The 19,437-nt window shown below is 38.8% G+C and overlaps 2 protein-coding genes across 4 annotated transcripts in view; one reads left to right on the top strand and one right to left on the bottom strand.

The window, feature by feature from the left end:
• The window catches only part of LOC117377340 (LIM and calponin homology domains-containing protein 1-like), a 116,418-nt gene extending 101,508 nt beyond the window's left edge, over window positions 1–14,910 (top strand). For all 3 annotated transcript variants that reach the window (XM_055225088.1, XM_055225087.1, XM_055225089.1), the window contains 10 exons: window positions 652–680; window positions 1,154–1,264; window positions 2,592–2,684; window positions 4,440–4,601; window positions 5,737–5,825; window positions 5,909–6,055; window positions 7,001–7,096; window positions 8,588–8,696; window positions 10,067–10,169; window positions 13,298–14,910. In XM_055225088.1, the coding sequence (XP_055081063.1) occupies window positions 652–680; window positions 1,154–1,264; window positions 2,592–2,684; window positions 4,440–4,601; window positions 5,737–5,825; window positions 5,909–6,055; window positions 7,001–7,096; window positions 8,588–8,696; window positions 10,067–10,169; window positions 13,298–13,323 (965 nt within the window). In that variant the 3' untranslated portion in view covers window positions 13,324–14,910. The remainder of the gene's footprint in view (window positions 1–651; window positions 681–1,153; window positions 1,265–2,591; window positions 2,685–4,439; window positions 4,602–5,736; window positions 5,826–5,908; window positions 6,056–7,000; window positions 7,097–8,587; window positions 8,697–10,066; window positions 10,170–13,297) is intronic.
• A 1,696-nt stretch (window positions 14,911–16,606) lies between these two features.
• phox2bb (paired like homeobox 2Bb) lies at window positions 16,607–19,112 on the bottom strand. The gene is made up of 3 exons (XM_033974318.2): window positions 18,676–19,112; window positions 17,970–18,157; window positions 16,607–17,327 (listed from the first exon to the last, which is right to left on the bottom strand). Exons 1-3 carry the CDS (start codon window positions 18,914–18,916, stop codon window positions 16,896–16,898), a joined length of 861 nt encoding a protein of 286 aa, XP_033830209.1. The 5' UTR covers window positions 18,917–19,112; the 3' UTR covers window positions 16,607–16,895.
• Between the last annotated feature and the right edge of the window lie 325 nt (window positions 19,113–19,437).

Below are 19,437 nucleotides of genomic sequence, written 5' to 3'. Positions count from 1 at the left end.
ACAAACAAATAAATAAGTGATATTTTAGTTACAATATCATTCCAAATCACATAGTGATCCAACTCAATAAAAAAAGACAAAATCCTTGGTATATCCCTATAAACATTTATTTTTTTCAGCCATTTTCTTCTCACTGCACTAATTAGACTAATATAATGATTGTTTCTCCATTGCATCCACCCCTTATCCCTCCAAACCTCTGCCCTCCCTCATTTCCACTCACACATCTTTACTTAGACCTTACACAAAGTGTCAGACCTTCATTGTCCAGTAGCAACCCTAAGTTACGCTGGGAGTTCTTCGCTCAGTCAGGTAAAGCTATTTATCTGTAAATAGGATCTATAATCATAGGTCAATACAAAGTTACTGTGTGTTGAAGAATTATCTACATACTGCAATAAGGAACTGCATTGAAAACTCTTTGCATGTTGCTTGCAAACAAGGATCTATGAGCTTAAATCCACATTTCTAAAATGGATTTCATGCTCTGTTGCTTTTTTGGTTACATTTTAGGTAGTGTTTAAGCTCTTGTAATTTTGTTTGACCTCTGGCTGCAAAAATATATAGGCATATGTTGTTGTTTTTTTGCAATGATGCAATTGTGTTGTATATACATATATATGTATTTTTTATTTTTATTTTTGTCTACAGAAGATACAGAGAAGGATCTCCGTGGCAATGTGAGTAAATTTATCTTTTATTTTAAGTATTTATCAATTAACATTTTTGTTACGAAATCCTCTTCTACAAAGCTGTGGGGCTTAGCTTTTTGTCTCACTAAAAAGTAGATTTTAAAAAGTCTTACCATTCCGTTTTGATATTGAAGCTTATGTTTTGTTCAAGATAAATGTCTAAATTTACATAGCATAATAAACATAATTTGAGCATATGCTGTTCTTGCTTTTGCACTACATTGCTGTTGTTTTCCTGAATAATTTGCACAGCAGCTGTTGGTGTAGCTAGCATGCCAGCAGAGGGTGCTGTAAACAACGTTTCTCTCTCTGTCTTCTCTTTAGTAGGGCCCTTTGGCTAGCATTGGACTAGTGCTGTTGTGGTAGACCGACTGTCTCCTCTTCCCTCTTCTTCTCTGTCTGTGCTGTGTGCATGGGCGTGGCATGATATGTGTGTTATTGATGTGCGTGTGGTCCCATAGGTGTCAGCTGAGTCATCCCAGAGCAGGCGGGGTGACCGCTGGTCCTGGGACCAGGAGGAGGAGCGACAGCGTCAGGAGAGGTGGCAGCAAGAGCAGGAGCGCATGCTGCAGGTACACAGTCATACCAAGGCACATGCTACACGTACACAGTCATACCAAGAGTACACTGCAGCTACACAGCCAAACTGTGAGTATACTACAGGTACACAATCATATTGAGGCACATACTGCAGCTACACAGTCATACTGAGAGTATACTGCAGGTATACAGTCATACTGAGGAACATACTGCAGGTACACAGTGTGTCCTGAGAGTATTCTGCAGGTACACAGTCATACTGCGAGTATACTACAGGTATACAGTCATACTGAGAGTATACTGCAGGTGCACAGTCATACTGAGGCACATACAGCAGGTACACAGTCATACTGAGAGTATACTGCAGGTACACAGTCATACTGAGGCACATACATCAGGTACACAGTCATACTTAGAGTGTACTGCAGGTACACAGTCATACTGAGGCACATACTGCAGGTGCACAGTCATACTGAGAGCACAGCTACAAGGACACAGCAAAATGATCTAAGCCTCTTTAAACTATACAGGATTAGTTTTAGTGTAAACATATGCTGTATGATGAGGTTAATAGTTAGCTTGACTTGCTCGCTTCTGCAGTGTACAGAGGACACTTACCTGTGTGCCATGCTTAGCTTATTATCCTATTAATACTTTGATTAAGACAGTTCTTTTTTGCAAGGCTGAGCTTTGTTTTTGCAGATGGGATTTGTACATTCTGTAGCCACTAGAGGGTGCTCTTGTGCAGCAGATGAGACTGTAGTGCGCACTGAAGCTGCTGCTGCTGCTGCCCACACCCCCTGTCTCTCCTCAGGCTCGCTCACGTGCATTTCAAGTCCACTCCCACTTTTTGTACAACAGTGTTCTGAAGTATTCTGGACTTGGGATAATGACTTGAAATGCACTTAATGAATGTGTGTCTGCTGCTTGTGTGCATGCACTCTGCACTCTTCATATCTGTTCTGTTCATTTCTTTGTTGTCTTATGTCTCCAGCTAGCTCTTTTTTGCTTAATTGCTTATAGTACTTGTGTCTCTACATCTGACCAACTTTAGCATTACCAACTGTAACTAAATGCCCTTTCTGTGCTAAGTTTATGGCCATCCATTATATATTTGTAATGGTCTTGTGTATAAATTCACAAGATTTCGTTTGCATGTTCAACTCTGAGTTAATGCCTGCTTTGATGCTTTGCTTTCTGCAAACTCGTGTACAGTGAAATATAAACTAAATGTAAACCTAAAAGATTCCATAGAAAGAAAATATAACAACTGCGACAAGGTGGTACTAATATCTCATTTGTACAGTAGATACTTGATGCTTGATAAAGCTTGTGGTGTGTCTGTTGCCATGGCGACAGGAGAAGTATCGTCTGGAGCAGGAGAAGCTGAAGCAGGAGTGGGAGAGAGCCCAGAGGGAGGTGGCCGAGGAGGAGCGCAAGTACCACGAGGAGGTGGGGCAACTTTCTATGGCACAGATCCATTGGTCTAGTTTATTAATATTGTGGTATTGAGCTCTTGTGCCAACATGTACATTAGCAGCAAATTACATAGCCAAAAATATTCAATAATTTTTGTTTGTTTTGCAAGATAATTTTAGATTTAATACTCTCCTTGTTTCCGATTTCAGTCTGCTAAAAAATTAATGCTGTATAGTAGGACGCAATATGATTTCTTAATCAGTATCAATTTCATGAACAGAATCAACTAATTACTGCCATGTAACACAAAAATGTTGTCTAATTTTTGTAGTGGATTGGCTGGAAACCTCTCGATTAATAAGCATGACATAGATGGTTAGATATAACTGAATCTCAATCACAATTAAAATTCAATTAACTGGCCTATTACTGTATGGGGGTATAAAATGGCTGTGTCTGTATGCTGGTTTGATAAATGTGTTTTTAGGATGGACCTTGTTACTAATTTAAATGATTAGTTGAGGTGAGTCTTCAGATTATGTGGACCAGATTATAGGTTAATAGTAGAGGTGCTCCGATCGATCAGCCAATCAAGGCAAAAATAATGTGATTGGTGATCGGCAAAATGGGCCGATCAGGCTTACCAATCATCCACATAGGTAATTGATGAGCAGCTAGAGGCATATTACTGGTTTAAAGCTTGTATAGTAAGCACAATTGGCTTTTGTGAGCTTTAAGACATATTAGAATGTTGCTACTTCATCAAAAAACATACCTGGAGTTGTGTTTTATTTCATTCACACATATTTGAGTATCCCCTTTTATTAGTCTGTCTCCATCTCCAAAGCTCAAAATGCTCTGTTCCACCTTGTGATGTCATGTAGTGGTTGTTTTCAAGTTAACAGCTGCATTTACCTTTTGTTTAGTTGAGATTGACAATTCCAGGGTTGTGAAGGTGTATGGAGTTTAAAAACACAGTGGAGCACTTCCTGTATTACCACATGACATCACAAGGTGTTTTCTGTTTGAGAGAAAAACTCAGCCTAAATATGTTTGTGTCTTAAACATGTGACAACGTGAATGAAACAAAACAAAGCTCCAGGTATGTTTTTGATGAGGAAATTATAACATAGATTAGAAAATAGCATAATATTGGCCCTTCAAATTGCCAGAAAAATTCAGTTGATACAATAACTAGTTAGATTTTGGTCGTACTTCATATAATTAAGAGCCTATATAATTTTTTCACATAATAAAATAGTTTGCAACACTATATCGTAAGTATGTGATCAGTATTGGCCAAAAATTTAGATGATTGGTATCAGAGATGGGCCACAAAAATCCTGATCTGACCACCTCTATGTAATAGCCTACCTAATGTCCATCTATCCACAGTCCCTGATTACAATGTGGATCAAGATTAGGCTAATTCTTTTCATTTTTATATTTTGGATATTTCTTCTGAATTTATAACCCATGCAATAATACTGATTCCTGTTTTTATGTGAGAAAGAGACATCACCGCAATTTACTATTTGTAAATAATTAATTAACCAAATGAATTGGTAAAATTCTCCAGCTAAGATAGTCTTAACCAGCCTAGCTCAAGATTTCGACATGGATCCCACTACTCCTGCGGCACTGAATGATGGGTGAAATGCAGAGGATATTAACATTAATTATGAAATTAACATAATATAATTATGAAATCAAGACTTAGTCTACATTGCACTATGTTGTAATTGTTCTCTGCTCAGGTTAAGTGACTGTATCCTTATACCCCACCAGGAGCAGAAGATCCTGGAGGAGACCACAGCCCCTCTGACCCCTCTGTCCTCCGTCCAGCCGTCCCCCAGCAGAGGGGACATGTCCATCAGCTCCGCCCCCCAGGACACCATCGTCCGCTCACTGGCTGACTGGGAACGCAAACAGGAGGCACTGGAGAGACAGGTAGAGACATAAGGCCTGAGGAATAAATATCAGTAATAAAAAGGATATTTTACACATTCATAAGGTATTAATACTTGGGATTTCAGATGGAGGTACCTATACCTCTCTATGGGAAATTCAATTTTTTTTGTAGGACTGGTCCACACATGTGCCATGACAACAACACATGTTTGAATAATACCACTACTTTTTAGATGTGCATTATGTAACTTTTTTGGTTGACAAGCAACCTGCTTATCTCCATGGAGGTGTTATCCTAGAATGTTCAGTATCACATTAAACTTATTTATTGAGCATATAGTCATGAGTGTTTATACTGCTCAAAAAACACCTTGAAAAACATATATTCTTACTTCTCTCTGCCCTGAGAAGTAAGAATCTCTTACTTCTCTCTGCCCTGTAACTTTTTCTGGTGGTATCCTCTGTTTCTATGGAAATAGATGAGTTTAATGGTTTAATATTGTGAAACATTCCAGGCAAAGCCATAACATTCCCATGAAGACAAACAGGTGGCTGATCCTTCACCAGAAAAGCTGCCTAGTGCAGCTTTAAAAAAAAAAATGTGAAAAATATATAATAGTTAATTTGTGCTGACAAAATATTTTTTCCAGAGCATTTAACCATGTTATAGTTGTATAGTTGTTTGAGCAATCTTTAATCGCTTATTTTCAAGACGCCATATTGCCAATCCCCGTTTCCACCATCAACATACCCACTCCTCTGTGCTTACTTTGTTCTCCAGTTTTATTTTCTCTCCCTCTTTGCTCTGATGACGTTTATGGTGACTTCAGCTCCCACTGGTCACTGCAGTTTTCTAACGCGGAAGTCAGCCAACTTGTCTCTTTTATCAAGTCTTTTTAGATGAATATTGTGATATAAAATGTGCAAATTATAACATAATGATCATTGGGTGTCAGATATTATAATTATATAGCAGACACAAGCACAATAGGTCTTCTTTAACTATAAATCAGGTTAACAAATGTGTATTACGACAGTTAAAATCAAATTCTACTGTACAATTTTGACCTGCCCTCCAATTTAATTTAATGGTATGGATAGTCAGCAATTTGCTGCTTACTGTTTATTACTAAATACATCATTTGTAATCTGCGCTTTTGCATTTATGCCACAGAAAGGGAATCCCGAAGAATACAAGCGCAAAGAGAATGACCGCACCAGTGACATCAGTACTGCAGACGACAGCATGAAAACTGCAAGAAGGTCTGTTAACATTAGTAAATATTATGTTTTAATTACTAACTTTATAAACCAAATGTGTGTGTTTTATTTCTTATTTTCATCAGTTCATTCAGTCACAGTATGAGCCAAGCCGACACACATGCTCACAGTTTACAGAATGGTCAGAAGTCTTCGTCCGTGCAAACCAAAATGTCCTCTCCAGGCAGTAAAGCGCAGGAGGCCCCATCGGAGAGCAGCAGACAGAGCCGGAGGTGAGTGAAGTCATAATACTGAAGAATATACCAAGGAATCCCATAATGTTCAGGTACAACCCCCAAAAGAACATGCCAAGAACCCAGAACACCCCAATGTCAAATGGAATTTGTGTTTGTAGAAACATTAGGTTTGAGTTAAACTTATTTAAAATAGAAGAGAAATGTTTAGTATTGCTGCACAAGCAACCTGGTACTTATATAAACATTATGTTCCATTCATTTTAATAGGATAGAAAAATAAATACATTTATGTGAATGGGTGTTGCTTATGCATGTTACATTTGCTTATGAATAATAATATCTAACTTACAGCTCCAGTTTCTAAAGTTCGCTAATGTATGCTGGAATTGTGGGGCTTTGAGATTTTTTTTTTCTTTTATTTCATAAACTGTTGTGACCCACAATATTTTGGTGCAGATATGTCCAGCATAGATGTAAGAAATGTCGGTAACGACCAACACTGGAAGGGTCTATTAAATTAGAAGAATGTAACAAAATTCAAATTTGAAGCTGGGTTTCAATGGCTATAATGTGCATGTCTCATTTGTATAGTCCTACATTTGTCAATTTTCCTTGTGAGCAAACCAACTATATACAAAAACAACTATTATAGGGTTATAAGAGTGGAATTATGACACCAGTACTTAGTTCCACCTTTTGTCCAGCAGAGGGCGTGTGTTGCCAGTGTTAATGGGTGCCCACTATTCAGTGACAGGACCCAAGCATTTAACACATGGATCACATTGTGAATCACATCTGCAGTAGCAACACATAAACCACACTTTAAACAAACTAAAACCGCATTTCCCAAACATTACCCCATACACCATACATACATACATACAACGCTGTCTCTGGGGCTCCCATTGGTTACTCTCCGACCAATAAGATCTCTGTCTCCGTGTCCTCATTGTGTTGTTGCATGTTGCTGTCCATTTTCAGGAGTGGCCCTCTCGATAATAACAGGAGCTCATCAAAGCCCCCCGCTTCACCGTCACCCCACCCTCCATCAGACACTGCGCCTCCAGTCCCAAACAGGTACCGCATCACAAACAAGACCCCCACCCAAGCACCTAAGTGTGGTGGGGGGTGGGGGGAAAGGGGGGTGTGCAGTGTCATTTTCTGTTTCTCTCCCCTCTCGCTCACACCCCAGCCCCTCCCCATTTCATATCATCTCATAGCTCTGCAGAAGAAACCTGACTAGAATAAGTAAGCAATGAAATCATCCGGGGAAAAACAAATCCACAGACTTCAATAAGTAAAGAGTATTTCAAAGTTACTACTGTGCTGTTTATTTTTACTGTGTGGGAATAAGCGTATCTCACTTGAGGATGTATTGTAATCTATAGAGTATAGACCATTTAAAAGTTTGTAAACTAATGTAATCTTTCTAAATTCAGAAATGCAATGAACTAGAGGTTAAATTATGCAAAATTGATTCTTGTGAGCTTTTTGCCGTGTTAGAATGCTTGTTATCTCAAAAAAAATACCTGTAGTTGTGTTTTGTTTCATTCACACATGTTTGAGTGATCCTGCATTAATAATCTGTTTACATCTCCAACACTCAAAATGCTCTGTTCCATTTTGTGGTGTCATGTAGTGGTAGTTTTTAAGTTAACAGCTACATTTTACTTTTTATTCAGTAGAGATTGGCAATTTCAGAGCTAAAATTATCCAAATGGTTCTAGTGAAGGTGTGTGGAGTTTAAAAACACAGTGGAGCTCTTCCTGTATTACCACAAAACTGGAACAGACTTTTTTTCTGTTTTAGAGAAAAGCACAGTGTAAATATGGAGGATTTGTGTGTTAAACATGTATGAATGAAAGAAACACAACTCCAGATATGTTTGTGATGAGGAAACTTTATGATATAGATCAGAAAACAGCGTAATTTGGGCCTTTTAAAGTGAAATGGCATAATCCAATGTAGTAGTATACTAAATAGTAAACAGTATTACAAAATATGATACGATATCAGAAGGCAGTTTAAAGACACAATTGCATTATTATTAGATTTTTTTTTTTTTTCATGAAAGCAAAATCATGAGTTTTTATTTTTATTTGTTGACTTCACAGAAGTTTTTCATGTTATCTACACATATATTACAGATATATACATAGTGCATACATACAACAAATTATACTTTTATATGAATAACATCACAAGGTAGTTCGAATAACCAACCATAGCAACCACTTTTTTCATTTCTTTTGTGCTGACAGAGAAGACACTAAGCTTTATTTCAGTTTTTGTTTTGGATACCACAATATTTAAAGATGTATTATCCACAAACAAGGTCAAAACATCTGCAAACCATGTATATTTGGCTATAAAATGCCTGTAATTGACTGAATGAAAGATAGGTAAGGTTACTGTGGAACATTTGAGGCAAAACATGAGATCTTCATGAGACCACGAATGACCCAAAAAGTTACAAAAGTTACACAAACGTTATGCTGAGTCTTTCCTTTAAAAGCAACTTTAAAATAACTTTGGATGTTACATTTGACTCCTTTGTCTTCATTGCAGGTCTGTGAGTGGGAAGAAGCTGTGCTCGAGCTGTGGACAGCCTCTGGGGAAGGGAGCCGCCATGATCATAGAGACACTCAGCCTCTACTTCCACATTCACTGCTTTAAGGTATGCACACCTATGGTATTATGAAACTATTCATCAAACATGTGGTGACTAGAAAGGGGTTCAATTCACTTCATCCTGTTGTTGAATCTAGAGGGGGATTCCACCTAGAGAATCATAGCTGAAGTTGTAAAAGTATTTATAGATAAGCACTGAAAGTAAGAAAGGAGACTTTTTTGTTGTAAACAGTAAAGAATGGTAAATAGTTAGTAACCCTTGGCTAAATGCTTTTCATCCTCCAGCTAGAGCCCGCCACACACTAAAGGATAATTTACCCAATTTAGGACTCAATTTGCTTCTCTCTGACTTCGGGGAGGCTTGACCCAACTTTGGATCCTCATATGTGTGTGGCGTCAGTGCGATTCTAAGTTGCCCTGTCATGTCGTAACCACAAAATGTTACCCCCAGCCAATAAAACCGCGTCAGGGGCAGATTGAGTGACAAACTCAAGAAATAGCTATAAAGTTAAACTGCAGCGCATTCTCATCCATATTATCCATAGAATTTGTCCTCTGCAAATACTGACACCCAGCCCACAAAACAGTGCTCTTAATCCAGTTTGAAGTGTTCTCTAAGAAGTAAAGAGGCGAGAGCGTGTGTCTTTTTACATAAATCCAGGGTGAATCCGCTGCTACAGTCAACACAATTCTACTTCCTGTGTAGTTTATCGCCAGCCATCTGTGCATTAAAAGCATTTATCTGAACTATTGCACCACATTTCACAAGTAATAATAACACAGTAGACTTGTATCGAAAGTAGAAGTGCAATACTCTGGTCTTTGGAACATTTTAGAGTCTCAAAGCGAGTCATTTTACTGTAGATTGGAAACAGCTGATGCAAGGTATGCTATAGTTTTGATAGGTCACAAATTTTAGGTGGTTGTGCACGGGCTCTTCGCTGCCATATCCCATTGCAGTCTTTGTGATCAGGGGGTCGTAAGATTTAAAATTGCAAAAGATTCTCCTCTTGTCTCTGGTGTCCTCTTTTTCTCACACAGACTGAAGACTGAAAAATCCTGTAGCGTTTGGCTCCACGTTGCCCCAGCAAGAAGGGCTAACCTTAACCTCATATTATGCCTGATTTTGGCTTTCTAAAATATATACTTGCATATTGACATTTTGTTCTTTGTAAATTAAATTATTGTAAATTAGTATTAAGTAATGAACTGAAATTGTGGGAGTCCAGTAGAGCTGTAAGGGCATCATTACACAGAGAAGAACTTCATGTATCTATAGCCGTGCAGCATTATGTCACTCTATGAAATGTCACTATTACATGGTTAAAAACTTTTGGCATTTGTAAAAACGAATAATTTTGAATGTCCACGTTGTAAACCCATATAAACCTGACCTGACCTCCTCTTGCTCCTCAGTGTGGGGTGTGTAAGGGCCAGCTGGGAGACACCACGACTGGGACCGATGTGCGGATCCGGAGCGGCCTGTTAAACTGTCACCAGTGCTACATCCGCTCTCGCTGTAGGTATCTCTACGCCATCTGCACCTTTCCTGTCCCCGTCTCCTGTCTCCTGTCTCTGTCCTGTGTCTGTCCCGTGTCTGAGTGCCTTTTAAGTGTCCATTTATCACCGGGCCTCAATCCATTATGACTGAGGGGTTTTGTTTTTTTTCTTTTTTCACTGGCTTGTTTTTTTTTTTTTATGCTTCTAAGTGCAGTTTTGCTCAAAATATTATGTTTTTGTCAGAAATAACCTGCAAAATTAGACAAATCTATTTCCAACTTTATTCAAACTTTTTTTTAGCTTTTCATTAATGTCAGATTTTTTTTTTATATAAATGCAAAACTACAAATTCACACATTAATTTCTTATTTAAAACCTGCCAGAACCTGGAGTAGGCAATGTGGTTGTGTCTTGCCCAACGACACAACAACAGTAAGAACTCAGAAGAAAAGGTTTCACCAAGTTGTTTTTTCCTGCTTGTGAAATCGGCTCTGCTAAATTCAAGATTATTATTCCGAATCTGAAACTAATATTTTAACATTGCACTTTCCATCATTTACCTCAGCAAATCTCAACCAGAGAGCCATTTTCAAATCCCAAAATGTGAACACAACAACTTTTCATAAAACTCGACTTAAATATGACAAATTATTGAGCGGTTTCATCCCTTATTGTCTGCTAATGCCGGTCGTTTATCATATCTTGGCTAATAAGTGCACTTTTAATGGTGGCATATGCTGGCGAAAAACAAAAGTCTGTTAGATTTATAGCTGTGAAAGGCGCAGTGACAGTGTTTTGTAATAAAGATGTAGGGTGCGTTTCTGAAGTTGCGATCTTTATTGCGGGCCTGCTCCTAAGCTGGTGATTTTAATATAAGACTCAAGCTAGTGCTGCTTTAATAAAGACGTGTCTGCTACGGAGGAGGAGAGAAAGTCGACCGTTATGAGCTGAAGGAAGTTAAGGTACGGTAAAAGTAGCGACATGTTTTTACACATTTTCTCGATTGCAAAGTGTACATTTGGTGCAATAGTTACTCTGAGATAACGATTGTGTTCGTTGCAAAAGTTATTGTTTTTAAATTGTGTTCCTTTTCTGCTATTTATACATTTTAAGCCCCTGCTATTAAGCTTGTATAGGATATAATATCAAACAAACCCATAAATTTGTCAATATCACATAACATATATGCAAGTCTTGCCTTCACAAGCATTTGCAATAACCTTGCAGTGCATTGTTTCCAATAGTCCAACATTTGGTGTATTGTTGATAGAAATCGGGAATGTTTTGTCACATCGCAACTAATAATATTGTGTTTAGACATGAGTACAAGAGTAAACTATTACTAAATATCATTATTTACTAGATATTACATGTAATACAAAGTGGTGGAAGAAGTACTTTAAAAACAGATACCAGTGCAAAGAAATACCCAACTAAATACAAAACTAAAAATGTAAAAGTATTTAGCTCAGGGTTTGAGGTCTTATAAGGCTGCAAATGTACTGATTTTGACAGAGATGAATTTTGATCAATAGAAACAATTGCATAAATCATTTTTGTTTTTTTTCCTAGCTGTTTATTTGTATATTTTTGTTTGTTCAACCTATGAATGTGTTAAAAATAAACCCCTCAGCCTTTTCAGCAGGTCTCACATTATAATAAAAATACTTTTACTTTTCAGTCCACCTCAAAAATGTAGTCGAGTAGAAAGTACAGATAGCTTCTCTCAAATGTAGTGAAGTAAAAGTAAAAAGTATCCTCTTAAAGTAAAGATACCGAAAATGTTAACTTAAATACAGTACTTTGCTACTTTTACTTTGTTATGTTCCAGCACTGGTAATATGATATTAAAATTATATAAAAGATGTAAAATATTCAAATGTAAACTGAGTCAGTCTTCACTTTCTTGTCTGAAGAAGTTGTGACATTGTTCTTTTGTTTAGTTTTGTTTTGACTTAAGTTAACTCTCTGCTTTTGCACTCATATTTGTAGACTACAAAACTAGAAGCACTGCATTTTGCTTGTTTTCATTACAAGCACAGTTCCAGTTTGTTTTCACTAAGCAAACTGTAACATTTTACTAGATCTGTGTATCCATTTTGAGATAAATTCATTTTTTAACCCCTTACTTCTATCTTATTTACTGGTCAGATCCTCATTGCATTTTCTCAGTACGCTTAACCTGTACATTAGGCAGCACTACCACTATACTGCATTTATGATCATGCTTAAACATACAGGTATTTTTATCCAGGTTCACTTCATAATAACTGCACTATTTACATAAGATCATATATCATAAAGAAAGCATATAGAACAAATAGCTAATTAACAACAATTCAGACACTTATAACTTAATTAAGGGTTTGGGAGTTAGGGAGTTATTTAAGTAGTTACTAAGCCTGAATCATTCTTAAGAAACTATTTGTTCATTATGAATTAAGTCTTTATTTAAGGTCCTATATTACGTAGATGCCTCTTGTGAGCTTTAAGTCATGTTATAATGTTGTTACTGCATCAAAAACATACACGTAGTTGTGTTTTGTTTCATTTACACATGCTTGAGTAACTCTTTATTATTAGTCTGGCTACATCTCCAAAGCTCAAAATTCTCTGTTCCACCTTGTGATGTTATTAAGTAGTAGTTTTCAAGTTAGCCGCTACCTTTTACCTTTAGTTTAGTAATGATCTGCAAGTCCAGGTCTGAAATTATCCAAATAATTCCTGTGAGGGTGTATGACATTTAAAACACAGTGGATTACTTCCTGTATTACCATATGACATTACAAGGTGGAATAGAGCATTTTCAGTTTGAGAAGTCAGCCTAAATATGCAGAGTTTGAGTGTTTAAACAAGTGTCAATGAAACAAAACACAACCCAAAGTATGTTTTTGATGAGGAAACAACATTAAAACATAGATCTGAAAATAGCGTAATATGGGCCCTTTAAGGCTATTTATAGTGTAGCTGCTATAACATGTTTTTGAATAATGTCAGCCTAACCTTTTAAGCTTCAGGCATACATGATACAATCTCTTATTCAAAATATAGACATCTGCTTGGAAATTCTGACCTTGATCTGAAATCCTAAAATAATTTTGACTTAACAAATAATTGCATTCTTTTCCCTTTTTGTTGTCTTCCCAGCTGCCGGACAGCCCACCATGTTGTGATGCAGCACAGCAAAGCACGCGGAAGAGCTCTCATCCATTTTAACACAATTACCCACAAACCATCTCCGCATCCTCTTCGGGAACCAATCAGGATCCATCGCCGTGCAGATTCTGGAGACAGTCAAAATAATATCCTCTATGTATATGTCATCTGATTTGTCCGTGGAATCAATCAGGATGGATTTGATTGGTCGATCGCTCCGTTGAGGGAAGACTGGGCTGCCGCAGCGTCGGCCATGTTGGATACGGTATTCCAAACAATGACATACATAAAAACAAGTGTGCTAAAGGATTTTTACAATTGGAAACAATGTTGATATTCACCATTCAGTTCCATGTTACAGGAATGCAGTATGTCACTAAGTCTTAATTCATTTTTAGCTTTTTAATTTCGAAAATCAGGCAGCTTCAATTGGATTAGTTAATCGTTCAACGGGCTACGGAAATATATTTTACCCTTGCAAAAAATCAATATGTTTATGTAAAGAAGTGCAATAATGGTCACTATAAAAACTATTATTCAGAGCCTCAGCAACAAACAAGATTTTCGTTTTTTTTAAAGATTGAATTCTATTATGTAAACGATATGGATGTAAAGTTGAGTATTTAGGGCAATAAGATGACTCACAAAAGTATGTAATGTGCCTTAGGAAGCGAGACAATGCAGGCTAACCACCAGCTTTGTGGTGCTTAGCTGTGACGGAGAAATATGGAAATATTTCTCCATTGATGCTTGCTCATATGTACTGTTGTAATACTTTATAATAACTACTCGATTTACAGCCTTAAAGGTCCTATATTACTCTTGTGAGCTTACCTCATCAGAAACATACCTGGAGTTGTGTTTTGTTTCATTCACACATAACTCCTGGTATGTTTTTGATGAGAAAACAACATAACATAGGAAAATAGCGTAATATGGGCCCTTTAATAAAGCATGAACAAAGACTTTCATAATTCATAATGAGTAAATGATTTATTCCAGTCACACTATGTAACTATTAAACCAAAAATAGACTAAATAACTAACTATAAAAGAATGCGCAAGTTTTAAAAATGTGTCCTTGCTGTGTGCGGGCTTGCATCTCCACAAACCTGTCTCTTATTTGGCCTCCTGCTTGTTTCCATGGAAATGTTGCTTCTTTGGTTATAAACAGTATAGCATAAAGCATCTCTATGGAGAATGTTCCGGAGTGTGGTTTTAATGTACTATTTCCGTGGAATCATGACGGGCCACCTCCAGAAATGTACATACTTTACCTTTAAGATTCAGGCTTAGGTCGTAAGGATTTTAGAGTTAGGGATTTAATGAAGTAGTGCCTAAGCCTGACTCATTCTTGATAAACTATTTGCTCATTATGATTAAAGTCTTTGTTCATGCTTTATTAAGGCAAATTAAAGTTCAGTTATTATAAAAAGTTACCTTACTGTTTAATTGCTCCGATTTTAAATTCCTATTCAGTGATTTGCAGTGGTATGGAAAACCGGAAAATGTTTGAATCCCGAATGTTTTAGATGCTATGCTATGCTGTTCTTATGAGATCAACTTATCGCTCCACATTAAGATTGCTTTATAAACTGCTAAAACACATATTATGAAAGAGAAACAGCATTGCATTGTTGGGTTTACCTGCGGGCGTGCGGTGTGGCTGGACATTTGAGTCACTTGCTTGTATTTTTTGCGTATTGTGGATGTAAAATGCATGTTGAAAACCAAATGATTTGCTGTATGGAAGCTACTAGCAAATCCTTATAGCTCTCATCCACAGTACTAAGCTTCTATTAAAAAGCATTATATTGGAGTTTTCTTTTCATGGCAGAAGAATAAACTTGGGCTGGTCTCCTTCTGTATTTATTGTATCCATACTGTTATGAACGCTATCCCAAACATAGATGGAGCCGGTGTTTAAATGCAAAAGGCATTTATAGCATATGTACTGTACTGTTTATAAATAAAATATTATATTAAACGTTGGGGGTTTGTCTTTGGTTTAACTGTGGTCATGTCATTATCCAGGGATGAACTGAAAATTAAAGGGGGACTGCAGAACTTTTTTGATGGAGTTGGGCTGAAACGTTAAATTTTCCATGGAGATGTTGTTTTGCCTGGTAAGTTCCACAAAACTGCATGAAACTCCATGGACACAAGCTAAGATAAGATAATACTAGACAGAGCATCTACTAATTTAAGACCATGGTTGGTGTTAGCCACGTAAGTGAAAGAAATTATAGGCTTTAAAATAACAATTTAATAATAATAATAATATAACAGAATTTTTAAAATACTTTAAAAAGAGATTTTAAAATTAACCTGAAGAAACTCAATGGGCTTACGATAATGTTAAGAAAAGTGTGTACAAAAGTAACAAAATCTATCAATACACCATCCAAAAATATTCCTGACTTTTATAATTTACATAAAAATAGTAGCTGCGCAGAGAGATCAAGATTTGAAGAGTAAAAATACGGAAAACCCTTTGGCTTCGTTGTCGCTGTCCGTGGTGCTGAAACCAGGCCCGTGACGCACAGCTTCAGACGGCTCCCCCTAGACTCTACTTTTAAAAAAGCTTGTAACTAACAATAATGTATTTAAATACCAATGAAAAACGTGACAAAAGAGATGTTTTGTACTATTCATTTTTTATCATCAACAACCATTCGAATGGTACACCTGGAAAACTATGTGCACATGTAGAAATATTTCCTTCTTAAATATAAGCATTCATTAGCTACATATAAATAACTTTCAAATCCTGGACAAAACATGTTACATAATGCTCACGAAATGAGGAGTTGTCAAATCAGACAAAAAGACAACATGCAAATTATATCCCAAATAAATACAATATGTTTGCATCCATTCCCTTCTTTTAGACAAAATAAAATCTTCAGAGGGAATCTAGAATCAGAACATCCACGGACGGCTCCGGTGTGGGTCTACAGGGTATGGCCTATATGGATCAACTAGAGACGAGAATACGCATTAACACTATACAATCGGAGCCACGAAACACAGCCGTAGAAAGACACACAAAACAGAGAGAATCCTGTCAGGAACACCAGGGGTTTGTGCCTTTTATCAGAAAGTCATTGTCCTTCTGCGTACTCCATGAGACCACGTCACCGAAGACTGTGCGCACATTTGAGCGAGAATAAGGATTACACAGCATGTAAGATGTTGCATAACGATAAAACGAACTATTGCAGGTCGATGACTAACTGTTTAGTAGTAAAAATCCACTACGACTATTTTGTATAGGCTTAGAAGTCTTTTTTTCCTCAAAAATGAAATACGAAAATATGGTCAAAAATGCGCACCGTGTCTTGGGGTACATGCCTATGAAGGATCTACAGACAATTGAAAGAAACTAAACTCTGGAGACAAACACAGCGTCCACAGGCGTCAGCAGTCCTCTGCCCGGGCAGGACGGGCCAATCACAGTCACTGCTCCACATATGGTCCTTACACGCATCCCGTGTCACTGCTGGAGCGGTGTGTGCACAGAGGCGACTGACAGGCGACAAATGAAACAACACGGGAGTCATATTGTAGAATTGTCCAGACACGGCCTTCAGAACATGCTGGTCTTTACTAGTGTGGCTTTGGCTCCGTTCTGTCTTTGCAAAGAGGACAACACACTGGCGAAGGGCCCGCCCAAAGAGTCCGGGATAGAGGTGATGGTCCCGGGGGCACTGGCCCAGCCCTGGCTCGGGGCCGTCACGCCCACCATCCCTCCACTGGATACGGTCTTGACCGGGTCCACCTGCCCGCTGCCGGACGTGTTGACCTGTCCGCCGGTGGGGCTAGGCCCCCCGCAGTTAGACGTTGGCACGGGGTTAGGGCCGGGGCCCCCCGTGCTGTCCGGGTCCGTGGCTTTGTTGTCTTTACTGTCCTCGTCTCTGGAGTCAGATTTCTTGCCGGAGTTGGACTTGGCCGCTGCGGCAGCTGCAGCAGCAGCGCGCTCCTGCTTACGGAACTTGGCGCGTCTGTTTTGGAACCACACCTGACCAAATAAAAATATATTATGTCAGATTAAAAGAGTACAAGTGATTCAATCGCAGTGTCACTATAAAGCTGTAAAAACAATGCACTCGACATATTTCTTTTGATTGTAAACTAGAATATTTCAGCTTTTGGTTTGAGTAATGTGAATAAAGGCCTTTGTAGTGATAGGGTTCAGAGTAATGAAAAATGAAAATAAACTATTTCAGTGGTTAAATCCTCAAAATATGTATATAGGTGATTGAAACCCATAGAAACAAATAGCCTAAAGCATCACTATCACAAAGTGAAAAAGCTTAAGCGTGATATTAGCTGTTATGCGCATACGAAATGTTGACAATAATTTGATGACAAAAGCCAGAAAAAACACATTTAGGTTTTGATAGAGGTTTTTTTTTTCTTTTTTTTAAAGTCAATAACATGTTATTGTGTTGGTGAATATTGATTGATACTGATCGATTTTGATTACATGTAAACAGTAACATCCAAATACATCCAAAAGCAAATATGTCATTTTAAATTGTGTGATTTTGTGCAAAATGAAAGTTGTGAAAATACTGTAAACTGTCCTCGGCACTTGTCAGTAATGTTTGTAATATCAGTCGTGTCTCCTCATTCGCAGTCTCCCGGAGGTGGGCCGTACCTGGACTCGTGCCTCCGTCAGGTCGATCTTCAGAGCCAGCTCCTCGCGCGTGTAGATGTCCGGATAGTGCGTCTCTGCGAACACGCGCTCCAGCTCCTTCAGCTGCGCGCTTGTGAACGTGGTGCGAATACGTCGCTGCTTCCGCTTCTCGTTGAGGCCCCCGTGGTCCGTGAACAGCTTGTAGGGCACTGCGGGAAAAGAGGAGGCTTTAACGGGGCAGAGGTCTTCAGTGAATCCGTGTGAAAATGCACCAGGTCCGGATTGAGTTGTGCGCTGATTGGCTGTGGAGTGGATCAGCGTTGACCCGTGATGAGTTTAATTGTTGAAGTTAAACTAATTGTTGCTCAGATTGGGGCTCAACTTCACAAACTTGTCATAATGCTGCTGTCGTGTGTCGCTACTGTAACTCCAATTCAATAATGAGCTTTAGTCTTTGGTTATCTAATTATTCGCCAAGCTTTATGTCTCATCGCAAAGTAAATAAATTACGCCTATCATTTTGGCAGCTTAAGATAATTCTGTTGGCGGTTTTGGGTGTGACTGGGATACTATAACCCTGTAACCGAATTACCTCTTGCCTGCAATCGCTTCTAACGTGATAAATTCTTTCATTTGTGTAAGCAAATTTCGTTTGGTAAATACTAAACACATTTCCATTTTCAAATGCAATCAAGGCTCGCTATAATACTGCTGCGGAGTGGCTTACCTGCGGCGTACGGGCTGCTCTGGTGGTCTCGCAGGGTCCCCAGGCTGCACGAGCCCGGCGTGAGCGAGGGGCAGCCCGAGGTGGCACCGAACGTGGTCCGGATGGGGTTGTACTGGAAGCCGCTGGCCTGGCTGCACGAGCTGAAGTCCGCATAGGCCGACGCGAGGCTCGTCGTGTCCATCCCGGCCATACATGACTCGTAGGCAGAGGAGTTCAGGTAAGAATACTCCATCTTATACATTGGAGAAGGCAAGTGGAGACCGAAAATTGCACCTCAAAAACAAACAGAAAGAAAAACACCCGGCTCGAAGGAGAAAAACGCGAGCAGGAGACGCGAGTGGACGCTCCCTGCTGCTGCTGCCTAGGAAGTGGAGCTTTGTCGTATTTGCTGTGGACTTTGAAAAGGAGGCTGGACCGTGGCGAGATGTGCACTGCTCAGCGCCTGCTCCAAAACTGGCCTGCTTTATAGGAACCTAGCCCTGTTTTATGAAAAGCCCCCTAAGAGCCGCCTAGCCCGAGGTCTCTAGAGCATATAGTCCTCATAATAAACTTGGCTCTTTCCGCTTGGACAATAGCAAAGCGTTTGGTCTTATTGCTAGCGCTTTTTTACATGACAATAACTCATCAGTCTATTGGGCTGGCACTGGGGGCTCGGGCTGTCCAACCTCCCTATCATTGATCCCCCTGCATCTCTAATTAGAATTTAATACCACGCCATTACGCAGCCCCCCCTCTCCCCTCTCCCAGTCTCCCCCCGCGCAC

Source organism: Periophthalmus magnuspinnatus, chromosome 10, assembly GCF_009829125.3.
Source record: "Periophthalmus magnuspinnatus isolate fPerMag1 chromosome 10, fPerMag1.2.pri, whole genome shotgun sequence".
In the NCBI taxonomy this organism is placed as follows: Eukaryota; Metazoa; Chordata; class Actinopteri; order Gobiiformes; family Gobiidae; genus Periophthalmus; species Periophthalmus magnuspinnatus.
Note: the sequence above shows the minus strand (reverse complement) of the source record. Positions and strands in the feature narration are given on the sequence as shown.